General features: G+C 43.3%; 1 protein-coding gene across 2 annotated transcripts in view; it reads left to right on the top strand.

The window, feature by feature from the left end:
- The first annotated feature begins 9,085 nt into the window (after window positions 1–9,085).
- The window catches only part of LOC100868028 (uncharacterized), a 74,226-nt gene continuing 70,321 nt past the window's right edge, over window positions 9,086–12,990 (top strand). For both annotated transcript variants that reach the window (XR_015295040.1, XM_031919450.2), the window contains exon 1: window positions 9,086–11,087. Coding sequence is in view for 1 of the 2 variants with exons in the window: in XM_031919450.2 (XP_031775310.2) it covers window positions 9,986–11,087 (1,102 nt within the window). In the remaining variant the exon portion in view is untranslated. The remainder of the gene's footprint in view (window positions 11,088–12,990) is intronic.

Consider the following 12,990-nt stretch of genomic DNA (forward strand, 5'->3'; position numbering starts at 1 on the left):
ATTTATTAAAGAATCTGTAAACAGTGTTTTGCGTTTAACCGAATTTTGTGAAATATTTATTATTGCATAAGCATATCGTTTGCAATATTTCTTAGATCCAGGAATGTGATTTTGTTCGAGAGAAGAATAAAGATAGGTCACAATTGATTTTTATTCTTTTTGATTTATAACAACAAGTATATAATAATTGTCTGATCATGAATTTTTCAGATCTTTAGAATATTTCTAATTCTCATGGAAAATCTAATAAAGATTTAGGAAGCTGTTTCTTTCCAACTTTTCTAAACCTCAAATCTAAGATCAATGGATGTAATTTAAAGAAGTATAAATTTCACAATTATCTTGAACTACAGCAATCTTCTTCTTTTAGGATTTTAGGAGCTTTAATTCGACCAAGATTCCAGTTATTCATTGCGATATAACAATACTTGTATTCGTATTTATTTCGATTATTAAATTAAAATTTCTTGACTTTCGCAAAACTTTGTTTAAAATCTCGTATATTATCGCTAACAAATTCAATACTCCATATTCCATACACTTCCAAGATTAATACTCTCCTTTCCACTTATTTCATGAAAAAAGTGGATCACGCAAACAACTCTGTGAGATCCATTGCCTCTGTAACCATCGCTACATTACCTGATACAGTACAAAACAAATTTCTTAAGATATCGAAAAACAATTCTCAGAAATCAAGCTTCGATCAATTGTATAAAATGGCGGACGTAGTCTTGTATACAGTATAATATAAACTTTTCTCTATCAAATTTTTAATATCAATACCATTGGAAATTTTCAAATTTGACTAAGTTTCTTTGACATTAATTTAATTATCAAAATAATATAATGCTTTTGAAAATTCAATAGATCTGTGTCGAAGTGTATAGATTCTTATAGGAATCGAAGAGTTGGAAAATTGATAGTAACGAAGAATCGTTATCTCTAGGGGATCGAGTTTGATTTTTTTGATTAAGAAGAGAGATCGTTTTGAATAATTTTCCGGATAGTTATTCCGATAATTGTTGCATATTTTAACGAATATGTACGTGCTTATATTTCATTCATATTTTTATATTTATTGAAGTTCATCGATGTGTGCCCATGAACTTAATATTTACACATTGAATAATGCAATTTTCAGGAATGGATTTGATTTTTTTTACATTTTCGAATATTACTCTGGTTTTTATCAGAATGATTCGATAATTATCTGTAATATAACTTCAAAATTTATAGAATAATAATAGAGTTTTCACAAGAAGATTATTTTTTAATACAATCTGGTTCATAAGTTTTTTGTACTTAAAAAAAATTGCTTTCTTTTATTCATTCGTTACAAATCTTGATGCTTGTGTGTGTGTGTGTGTGTTTTTTAAACTTATCAATTTATATAAACACATTATATTATTTCTATACCTAGATGTGTTTTATAAATTTCAATTCTTGATATATTTTTAGACCAGAAAGATTACTATAAATTTTACTGAGCAAAAATTTGTAAAATAAATAATAGAAATAATAACGTTTAAATAATTCGTTGTTTGTCAAAAATTGACTATCGAATTCATATTTTAAAAATTTAAATATTATTACCATGAAACACAATTTTTCTTCACTTTTAACAATTATAAATATATACATATATTGATAAATTTTATTTTTTTATAATATATATTTCCGAATAAAACCGATTCAGATAGTAGATTTAATTTAATCCTCATGTCATTCGAAGACTCGTCTTATGAACTTGAGTTCGATGCCTTTTACAAATTCCTCTTTTTACGGATAATATTTGTATAATTAAATATCCAGATTTGGATACATAACATAGAGATGTGACCAATTTAGACCAAAAGTATCTCGTGATACTTTACTGCATAAATATCGAGAACCATAAATCAAAAACAATATAAATTCTCGAAATCTTGACATTTGCGTATCACGACTCGATCCAATTCGAATCGAATAATTTCTGACATGACCCGAGTATTATCGGAAATTCTTACGTATCTATAATATAAAACTTATACCGACGAAAAAAATTCGAACTATCGCATCCAATTTTTCCCGAAATAACGCAATAATAGTATTTTTATATTCAATTTTGAATATAATCGTAAGAATTTCTTTCCACGATTCTCCGTTAAACATTTTATACTCTTTAGCATCTCCATTTCGATTCGAATTCGAAAGGTTGAGCGGATTTGAATGAGTGGATTTTGCGGCCGTTGAAAGAGGAAAGTAATCTTTGCTTTTAAGCTTGAGGTGTATGTGATTGGTTTTAAAGTGAAATCTTCGTCGACAGGAGGAAGAGAGAAGTATCGTATCGATCGAAGGTCGAACGAAAAGAATCCTGGAGCGTCACGGTGACCGGGACGACACTCGATTTGTCAGTACCCTCGCTGTTCCGCCGAGCCAGACGTTCTACGAACCTATATCGAATCATTTCCGAGCGATAGAACACGAATTCCCTTTCCGCAGGCGTGTAAGGAGCGTGTAGAACCGGCAACTTCGGTTTAAACGCGTTCGACGGTGTCATTAGTCTATCGACAAAGCGAGAGCTTCTAGAATTGTCTACAAAATAGCTTGGAGCTATTGCAAGGAAAAGTGGCTGATTGAATTCGCGTCAATCGTCGCGAAGGTTTTTCGTTAAAAGAACAACCGAAATGGAAATTGAGATGAAGAGCGTCGTGATATTTGTTTTCGAATCGAATGAAATTCGTCGATCGTTATCTCAGTTACGCGAGATATATTTACAATAAAATGCGATTGGAGATTATTTCTATTACAGAATAAATAAAGAATTAAAGGCTCCATTGATTCGAAACAATTTTTTTTTTATTCGAAAATTTTCACCTGTGTCTTTATAGATAATTTATCTTAAAAATAAATATTTTTCAAACTGCTAAATTTTTTTACATAACAATTTGTATTGAAGCATCGAGATATCTATTATCGTTCAGTTATCTAAAAACTGCGAACTTAATGAGCAACGTGACTCGATAAAACAAAAATAAAATATGATCCCCAAACGAGGCTCATAGAAGACAATGGGTTAAGCGTTAAATAAGTTATTGTGCTTAAAAATAAACTTTTTTTTTAAATTCGTTATATTTTACGTTTAACACGAATATAATACATTTGCCTCTTATAGATAGTTTTAGACGCATAAACGAATTTCCATCGCGTAAGAGTCGAAAAACTCTTTTCCAATATTTCGTTATTTCAGCAGGCGTTCTTCAATTCCATCTCGAAAACGAATCCAGTTTTATGTCGTCTAATTCGAATAAAAAACCTGCTCCGATTGTTTCCCGTCCGAGGGCCGGAAATCATCTTCGTTCGCACGGGGTCGCGTGCCTAATGAGAGAGAGATGAGGAGAGACCACCACCACCTTTCGCAGAGGTTAACAACGGCCGGTCGTTTGTTCGATTGGCCACGGTCATCAGCCGGCATTGTTCCCTCGCCGAATGTGATTTCTGCTAGATCCATAGATACATTATATATTATCGTGCTGTTCAGCGTAGAATCATACGTTCGTTCTTAATAAACGACCGAGCTCAATTAATCGATAATTGAATATTGCCGCGTATTTGATTGAAAAACCGAATCCTCGACGATCAAAATTCTCTGATTCAATTTTCACGCTAGTAGCAGGAGAGGATCGTTCCCTCCATCGATTTTCATTTTCGTTTTCATTCCTCGCGCTTTCTCGCGAAAAGTTCCGGTCCACGGAGACGGATCCATCAGCAGTCTCGGAGGGAAGCTCGTTAAATCAGCGGCCGGCACTGCGCGTAATTTCGCCGGAGGCGGGAGTCGTCCCCTCCTGGATGGGAAAAATAGGGTAGGTGGGGGAGGAGGTGAGACTGCGAGCGTTGGATATCCGCGCGCAACCCCCGTTGGACATAAAAATTTCGCCCGGAAGGGAAGGGTGTGATGGTGGAAGTGGCGAGGGAATATCGCGCCAGATATAAATCGGTCGGGCGGAGGGTGGGGAGGGCGAGCGCAGCGCCGCGACTCGAAGCTCGCCCGCCAATGGAGACGCGGCAGGGGCGTGGCCTCGGACGGTTGCCGGCACGGTGTCGCGCGAGAAAAGGGAGGGGAGGCGGTACCAGGCAGGATAACCTTGAACGGGAGAGAGAGACGAGGCGAAGCGTTTGTGGGCGTGTCGAGGGCTGTACTCGGGGGAGGGAGGGGCACGAGTGGGGTTAATCCAGCGGCGCGTTCCAGTGCTCGCGAGTACGTGGTGGGGGAAAATAGATAGGCTCCCCTACCCGTTTGCGGCGCAAAGCAGCGGAGAAGAGCGCGCACATGCGCCAAAGACACGTTGAACCGGTGAGCGGGCTCGCGTGACTCGTCTCTCGTCAATTATGGCTAAGTACACGTATCGCGTCTAACGCGGAGAGAGAGACACAGAACGTGATGGAACAGGTCGATAGCTCGGCGAAGACGTCGTATACACATTATTAGCGGGCGTCGTCACCGATGCCTTTGATTAAGACCGAGCCTCGTGCCCGAACAATGTTTCCATTAATGTTATTCACAGGGGTGGATCCCTTTTGTTCTTATATGCGGGATCGCGAAGAATCTTCGTGTTACGTGGGAGGATGATATTCAATAGAGTTCTTGCTGTGCGAACGAGAGATAAGCGACAAGATGTAAAATGTATATTCAATTTTATTCACGTATTTATATTATATAATTAATATACACGCATTATTCGTATAACTGAAGTTTATCGATCTGATACGTACAAAGCGAGAAGTACATGCAATAGTCGAGATTACACAATAAATTTGTACTCGCGTTAAGCTAATGGAAGGAAAACGAAGTCTCTCGAGGCTTTGCTTCGATTCGGGTAAAATTTTGAGGACGATTCGAAAACGGAGGAGGGGGAGAGGAGTTGGAATACGACGAAAGGTTCTTTTAAATTCTGTTTGATTTGAAGCGGAGGCAAGGCCTTGAGGGAAGGCCAAGCAAACAAGCGCTCCTCCGCGCGAGTTGTTCACCGGTTCGTTATTACGACGAGATGCACGCGGCAATTACTGTTAAGTATAGGTGTCCATTATATCAGCTGAAAGAGAGAACCTCGGTTTTGATGGAACGGCTCGATAAGAATGACGGCGCACTGGATAGTTATTAGTGCTCGTCACGTCGCTTTACTCGTACGACTGGCAGCACGGTGTGCGGTATTTCGTTAAACGTAGGCCCGATGCAAAGTCATTTTTTTTCCCCCTCGCCCCGATGCGTGCGCTACCACCACGCACCTACTGGATTTTCGTTCGTGATGGTAATTTTATCGGTAGTTGCGAACCTTGTTTCGCGTGCTTAACGACTTATTAAATCGCACGAGGCGTTAATCAGATACGGATTTCGATTGGGCGATAGAAAAAAAAAAGAAAAGAAGAAGAAGAAGAGAAAGAGAATGTTGAACGTGACTGTACGTAGTCCACAAGATCAAGGTACGAATAAAGATGTAAAATCGTGGTGGATGGATAATCGAGTCGTTTGATCGAGGTGCTAATTAAACGGAGATTTTGCACGATGGATGGAAAGGAGAACGCGTTTCAATTAAAAGAAAGGAAGATATATATTGTTGTGGACTGAGAGATAGCCGAGCCGGGCCTCAAGATCCAGATAATATCCATATCGAGCCTGTAACGCTCCCATAAATGTCACGAATCCGAAGAGAGGCGAGATGTTCGTCGGCGTTCGCGTTAGAAACGCGAAACATTCCAATGCATTACGAAAGATCTTCTCACGACTGGTTATTCATCTGACCAACACCAACGAATTCAACGTGCATAGACGCGTATCTAACGCAATTGCTGTTAACGCATAAATAACCGTTCATCAGAGCTGGTACTCGTCGAAGCTACTTTTAAGTTTCTTTGCCCAATCCCTTCTGCCACATGTTGCAAATCCACCATCCACTCCGTTTCCCTCTTATTCCAGAATTACAGAATTATTCCTCTTATTACAGAATTATCCATACTTTCGTATCGTTGATTGTTCATTTTTTTCTTGGGATAGATAAATAAGGGAGTGAGCGTTTATTGGAAATTCGGTAGAGGAAGGATGAAAGGTACGTGGAATTACGTTATTTACAATCGTGTTTAATTTAATCCAATTTATTCGTTTAAACGAATTATTTAGCTAGTTACCATGTTTGTTCATAATTTTGCTTTCTTATTGTCCATTTGAAAATGTTTATTTTCCATATAAAAGGTATTATTGGAACAATTATTAGCAAGAATAATAATTCTGTTAATAAATATCTGGATATGCTTATAGAAAAATTTAGAAGAAGTAAAGTCACGTCCACGTATGTTGAAAAATTGGTTAAATTAATAATATCACAATTTATTGTTTGTTTTCCTATATATAATATAAGTTTCACTTTATATTTTTACATTAGACAAAATTGAATTATAAAACAATTCGTTTTTAACGGGATATTTTTCCAATTTTAAAATTTCCTTCTTTTAAAGCATCGATATAAATAAATTAAGAAAAGATCCGAAGGATCAATGTTTGAAGAAGAGGGCAAATTTGACAATTATCTAAGTAACATCAACGGAATAACTTGTTGTCTATAAAAAAGAAAAAAAGAAATACGAAAACTCACGGAAAATACTGTACAGATAATTATCCTCTTGAAGATTGGTGACATTTTTAAAAACATTATTTGATCATTCTACTGAAACGATCTCTCCGTGAAAAATCATAAATTAAGAGAGAAAAAATCCAGCTAACTTGTAATTAATCATTACGACGATTACAAAAAGTGTTTACATATCATTGTTATATTTATTATATCGTTTATCATTCAATTAATTACGTCCAAGCACATCAAGCAGTAAGCGATTTCCTACGATTTCAAGGATTTGGATTAAAGACTTAGAATTTGACGAAAAAAAAAAAAAAAGAAAAAGAAAACGTTTCTTTTTTGTAACAACCGTTACTTTTCACACAGATAGATAGAGGATCGAGCTTATCCCGAGTTTACGCGTGTGGTCCACGGAAGAAGGATCGAGAGAGGGAAGGAAGTTTGAGTGGAAAGTGTAAATTTCAGTGAAAAAAACCTCTCATTGATGAATAGTTTATCGCGTCCCGGAGAGAGGGCTCCATTCGTAGTTCGTGGTCCTCCGATCGCCCCACCATAACGATCCGCTGCACGAGGATCCCCTTCCACGGGCAGGACACAATGGGCCCTACCTAAATATCGGGGGATCATGCTAAACGGCGGTAGATCAAAGGGGCCGACAGAATCCAGTGGCGAGCTATCATAATAATTAGGCTCGCTCGCGCCTCTTTGTATCGGGATAGAAAAGCCGACGGGAAGGCCGGAGAGACGGGAAGAAAAAGGAGCGGACAGAGCGGTGCTCGGTTTGCCTTCCAACTGCACGATACCCGTCTTTTCTTCGTTTCGCCTTTGCCAATAGAAAGAGTTTCGATTTCGATTTCGCGCGTTTGATTTTACTTTTACTTTTCGAAGTCGACATTAATGAAACTTTGAAATTTACGAAAGAGATTACGTTTTGGGAAAAATTACGTCTTAAGATTAACGCTTAAATTTTATTCCCGTATATATATATGAATTGTTGACGTAAGTGTTCTAATATACTTAATCAGTGAAAACGAGAAAAATATATCTATCTGACGATGCATCATATCACGCGAAAATTGTTTCAACATTTTCAGATTTACTGAGAAGATTCGCATAGAATACGACACGAGCACTCGACTGTTAGCATTAATTAGCATATCGGAGATGTAACTCGAAAACTCTGCTTCGAAACGAAGATTAATTTACCAACTGAGTGAAACTCAGTTCGCCTAAGATAGTAATCAGAGAAAGGAGAAAGAGGAAAAAAATTCGCAGGGTCTCTCGGAGAGAGTGTAGGAGGGCGAAATTCGATCCTCTCTTGCAAGAGGCTTGATGGGTATTCTCGTGTCGTGACGGTTGCTAGTTGTCGACCAGATTGCTACAATTACATGGCGAGCGAATCGATTCTCGGCACTGATCGCGGATAATAGCCTGTACGTAATAGTCACGAGATGCCTTTCTAGGCCCGTTCCGGACCAGCGATGCCCAAGAACCACGATATTTCCCCTCCTTGTTCCGACCCCGCACCACGATTGTTCCCAACGATTCCGGAAACGTGTTCGCCATCCGCTCGGCCGACTTCCGCTTGTCTCGATCGGTCGATACAGAAGGATGAATATACGGAAAAAAGGAAACACGGGCATCGATCGTCAAACTTGGCTTCAACAGAAATTCTATTCGTATTTCTTGCTCGTGTGCACGGGAATATCGATACGAAAGCATCATGCATTTTGAAATCTCGCGATGTGACGTAACGTGATGATAAAATTGGACTGATGATATGATCATGAATAACGAAGCGAACGAATCGTCCAACAACGAATTTACAAAAATCGTCGTTAAGAATTAAATCGCGTCAAGCGGGTAAAATTTTCGAGTAAACACGTGGATGACGACGCGCGAAATTAAAGGAAAAGAAATCCTCGAAGGAAAGGATCGAACGCTCCCCCCCCCCCCCTCTCTTCTAAATTCCAGTTTTTTTCGAGTCGAGCCGGGGCAGATTAGAAATCGTCAGAGACCCGGCTCTGGGACGAAAATCACGGTGGGCCCTCGTTAGGCGAGGGCTTTTCGTCGTGGAGGGTCAATCCCACGTTCGAAGCGAGCGAAGGAACCGACGAACCCAGAGAGAGAGAAAAAGAGGCGAGGAAGGGATGCAGGAGAGAGAAGAAGGACAGAAGGTGAAGGTACGAGAACCGAGGCGAGGATGAAACGGGGGAGGAAGGACGACGACGACGACGACGACGAAGACGACGAGGACAACGACGACGACGACGACGACGAAAGGGACGACGAGTGCGTTAAAGGCCGGTCGGGCAACGCCACAGGACGTTAAGTACGTCTCGTAAAAATTCCATCGAGGCAGCGTCATTTTGCCGTGTCTAAGGGGCCGCGGTTAGGTCTGGCCGGGAGGGGGGAGGGCGCAGGGGAGGGGAGGGGGTTCCGACGGGCGGGGCCTAGCCCGAGACCGCCCACGGTCGGCCAACTCGGCACGTCCCATCGGCGGAGGTGGCGCAAGGACGGGCCAGACGTAGTAGGGGATTCGAACGTTCCCGTTCCCTCCTCCACGATCGTGTTCGAGGCGGTCGAGAGTGAAGTGCCTGCCCCTGCGGGAACACCGGCCCGAGTTACCCGTCCCCGTACCATTTCGAGTCACCGGCTTGGCCTGGCCTGATAGCGAGCCACCAAATCCTGTAAACTCGTTCCACCATCCATCCGTATTGACGTTTCGTTCTACCGGCCACGTTCGATGCGCCCGCGTAACGGGCTGGTTGGATCGTTCATGTGCTTCGTGACAGTGTCGAGACGCGTGTTCGGCTAACGTTGCTCGGTAGAGGAGGACTCGAACGATCGAAAAGTGAAAGATGACCGTCGTTGACCGTGCGGACAGTGGTTCTTGAGTTTCACGCCCGGCTCGGACAAATTTCAGGTTAGATTTGTGAGTTTTCGCAAGGGGCCAAGGTGAGGATCGTAGAGAAGGAAGAATTCGCCACGATGACAGGTACGGAACGACGTAAGAGAGTACGTAAAGAGTGCGAGTGATTTTCGTGATGCAAGAGAAACTGTTGGAACGATGACCGGTTGGACGGACGATCGGCGGGAATGAAAATGACGGTGCTTCGTTGAAAAGGAGAGAAACTTGGTCGAATAGTGTGCGGTTTCGCGTTTATTGAAGAATGACACTCGAAAGGACCGAAGACCCGGTGCGAAAATGCGGCTAAGTGTTCGGCCGAATTTCAGTGCGAATCAGGGATACTGACGCGAATGAATATTCGTGAACGTTGCTCCAACTCGCGTGGATGCAAACCGTTTGAATCTCGATCCGTTACGAAAGGATCTACGCCGTCTACGCGGAGGGTGGTCATCGATCGGGAGGAATGTGCACCACGGAAATGACAGAATCGTACACGATGTCACCGTCGACCACGGTGTCCTCGAGCGCCACGACGCCCGGCTGCCTGGGATCGCCGCCGATCCACCGACGGACGCCCTGCAGAGGCGACGTTCAGGACGACGAGGACGAGATCTCCGTGGGCTGCCCGAGCCCTTTGCCCCTCGTGGTCGTCGCGCCCGGCGCGGAGGAGGACGAGCGCCTGTCCCAATCGAGGGACGAGTACGTGGACAGACTGAGCCCTCGAAGAAGCTACCCGAGGGAGTCGGTGATCGACGACGAGGACGGTTACTCGCGCGGTGGCGATTACAGGATGTCGAACGGCAGGGGGATCCGCGTCCACGAGGGTGGCGATTCCGTGACCACGTTGAGGGACGAGGAGGAGGACGAGGAGGACGAGGAGGAGGTGAACAGCAGGACTAGCAGTAACGGTGGCGGTTCGGCGGCCGCGGACGATTACTTCAAACCGTTGAAACGTCTGAAGATGGTGCAGATGGTGCAGCACTCGGACGAGGAGGACGAGAGGGATCGGGACACGAACGAGCGGGGGGTGAAGTCTTTCAGCATACTGGACATCTTGTCGCACAGGCCGAAGGCGAAGATCGTGCGCCCGTGGGACACGGTCGAGTCGAGCCACCATCTCAACCACCATCATCACCATCGCCACCACCTCCAGCAGCAGCAGCAGCAGCAGCAACACCACCACCTTCACCACCACCACAATCATTCCACGCCGCCCAGGGATCTGTCCTTGATGGGCATGTCCCTGGCGTCTATGTCGGCTGGCTCGATCAGCGAGCCGCCTCTCAGCAGCTCGTCCTCGTCCGGAAGGAGTTCCGTCTCCGATTCCGGCAGCCCCGATCCGTTGGGCCATCATCACCACGGTATGCATCACGGCATGCATCCAGGCTTGCATCATCCCGTGTTGCAACAGCAGCAACAGCAGCAACAGTTCAAGAGGAAAACGTCGCAGCAGCACGGCTCCCAGAGCGGGCATCATGGGAAGAGGACGACCGGCCAGGGAAGCCCTTTGGACGCGTTGTTCCAGATGACCAGCAAAACTTTCGACGCCGGTGAGCACAGTCAAGGTGAGCGGCGTTTTCTTCTTCTTCTTTTTTTCAATCTAGCTTTTCGTACGAGGAGGAAGCTGTTCGTCGTGGAGGGAGGTGTGCGCACGTAACCGTGCGTTTATTCAGGAAGGGAACGTCGTATCGTCGTATCGTGCACGCGTTGAAAATAGGAATTATTACAGAAGCATGATGGGGCAACCGATTACCGTGTGTCGTATTTCAGCCGCGGCATCGTCACGATACCACGCCGGTGGTAAACCGATGAAACAATGGCCTGGCAAGGATTCATTCGCACATGCAAATTCCTTCCTTCGAGAGAGAAACGACTCTCAATAGAATCGAATGGGACGGCCTCTTTAATTAATGGACGGAAGCACGATGTAACCCACGATGTATCTTAACCAATCGAATTATAACCTCGAATCGTGGAAAAATAACGATCCGGATCCGTTGTTTATCTTCACGAAATTCGGGAAGATCCAAATGTTGTTTCAACCGTGGCAATTTATATTTCCAATGAGACACGTGTGTGCGGTAACGGCTCATTTTCGCGCGAACGAAATTATGCATTCACCGAAACGGTCGTTAACGAGTAAGACAGTTGGTCGTCTTTTTTATTTGATGTTTCAGCAATTAGCGAGCGAATAGTTTATGCTGGTAAGCCATCGAGGCGCCGCTTCGTTAAATAGGCTCGGTTACAGTATTTAGAAACAGGGGACGCGTGCACAAGAGACTGTCGCGGCGAGCGCATACAAGTGCTACTTTCCAGAAGCACGTTTCTACGAACGCTAATAATATTAGAAGCTGCTGGCTTACCGCCTGTTCCGAGATGCATCGTAATTGAACGACGATGACATTTTTCATCGCGGCTTTGTTCCCGCGCGACAGCTCGTTTCTCACACGGCATTCGATATTCATTCGTTTCTCGCTTTATTCCACGTCTCGTTTCTCAACGACGAAAGTATTAATCTTGGCATGGGTCGCGGATCGCGATCACATCGTTTCCACGATTGATAGCGTCACTCGATCAAACGTATCGATCGTTCTTCGTTGCGTTCGTTCTTGATCAACCAATTGGACGACGAGTCCACTTTTGGATTATACAAACATGGATAAAAATAAAAATCCAAGTATCTGAAAATTTAATCTATAATTGTCTATTTTCCTTTCTCAAGCGAATTTAAATAATTTTTCCACGTTCTTTTATTTTTTAAGAAGTAAAACGGGAAGAGAGAATTGCAGTCGATCGTAAAAGTTCCATCCTCGCTCGATAATCGAGAGAAACGATTGTTGCCGCTGGGATCGTCCAGGAAGCAATAAACACCGAGAATATCCCGGACTAACTCTAAAAAAAAAATTGGATTTACCGATGATATCCTTGGAGATCGACAACGCAAACAGAGAGAGGCCCCCTTTAATCCAATTACCTGGCGCGGTAAAAGCGTGGACCTTTCCCCCTTTCCCCCGAGAAACTCTTGTCTCCCGTTTCTCGAATCGAGGATTGTAAAACCCTAGTTTTTCGTAACCGAGAGACGAGAGGAGTGGAGGGCAGAGATCTCGAACTTTGCAGGATTAAAATTGGCGGGAAAGAGACAGAAGTACTGTACTAATCATCGTAAAATTAAGGGTTTATGAAAAGAAGAGAAGAATTGCAGGAGCCTTCTTCCCGCTCGTCGCCTCCTCGAACCATCTTCGAACCACCACCGACGTCCATCCTCGTGATCGTCCATTGTTTACCATAGCCCCGGCAAATTGTTTTACAACGCCGTTCGTGTTTGCTCGGGAAAAAGAAACGATTCCTTTTCTTTTCTTCTTTTTCTCTTCTTCCCCTCCCCTTTAAACCCCGGCCACGTAAACAACCAACGTAAAGTTCCCTCTTTCTCGGCCGGCCCAAAACGGATTTCTAAAACATTTTCAAACG

The sequence above is a fragment of the Apis florea genome, unplaced genomic scaffold (assembly GCF_048593485.1).
Source record: "Apis florea isolate Af1SG1 unplaced genomic scaffold, ASM4859348v1 contig_3803_pilon, whole genome shotgun sequence".
Taxonomy (NCBI): domain Eukaryota; kingdom Metazoa; phylum Arthropoda; class Insecta; order Hymenoptera; family Apidae; genus Apis; species Apis florea.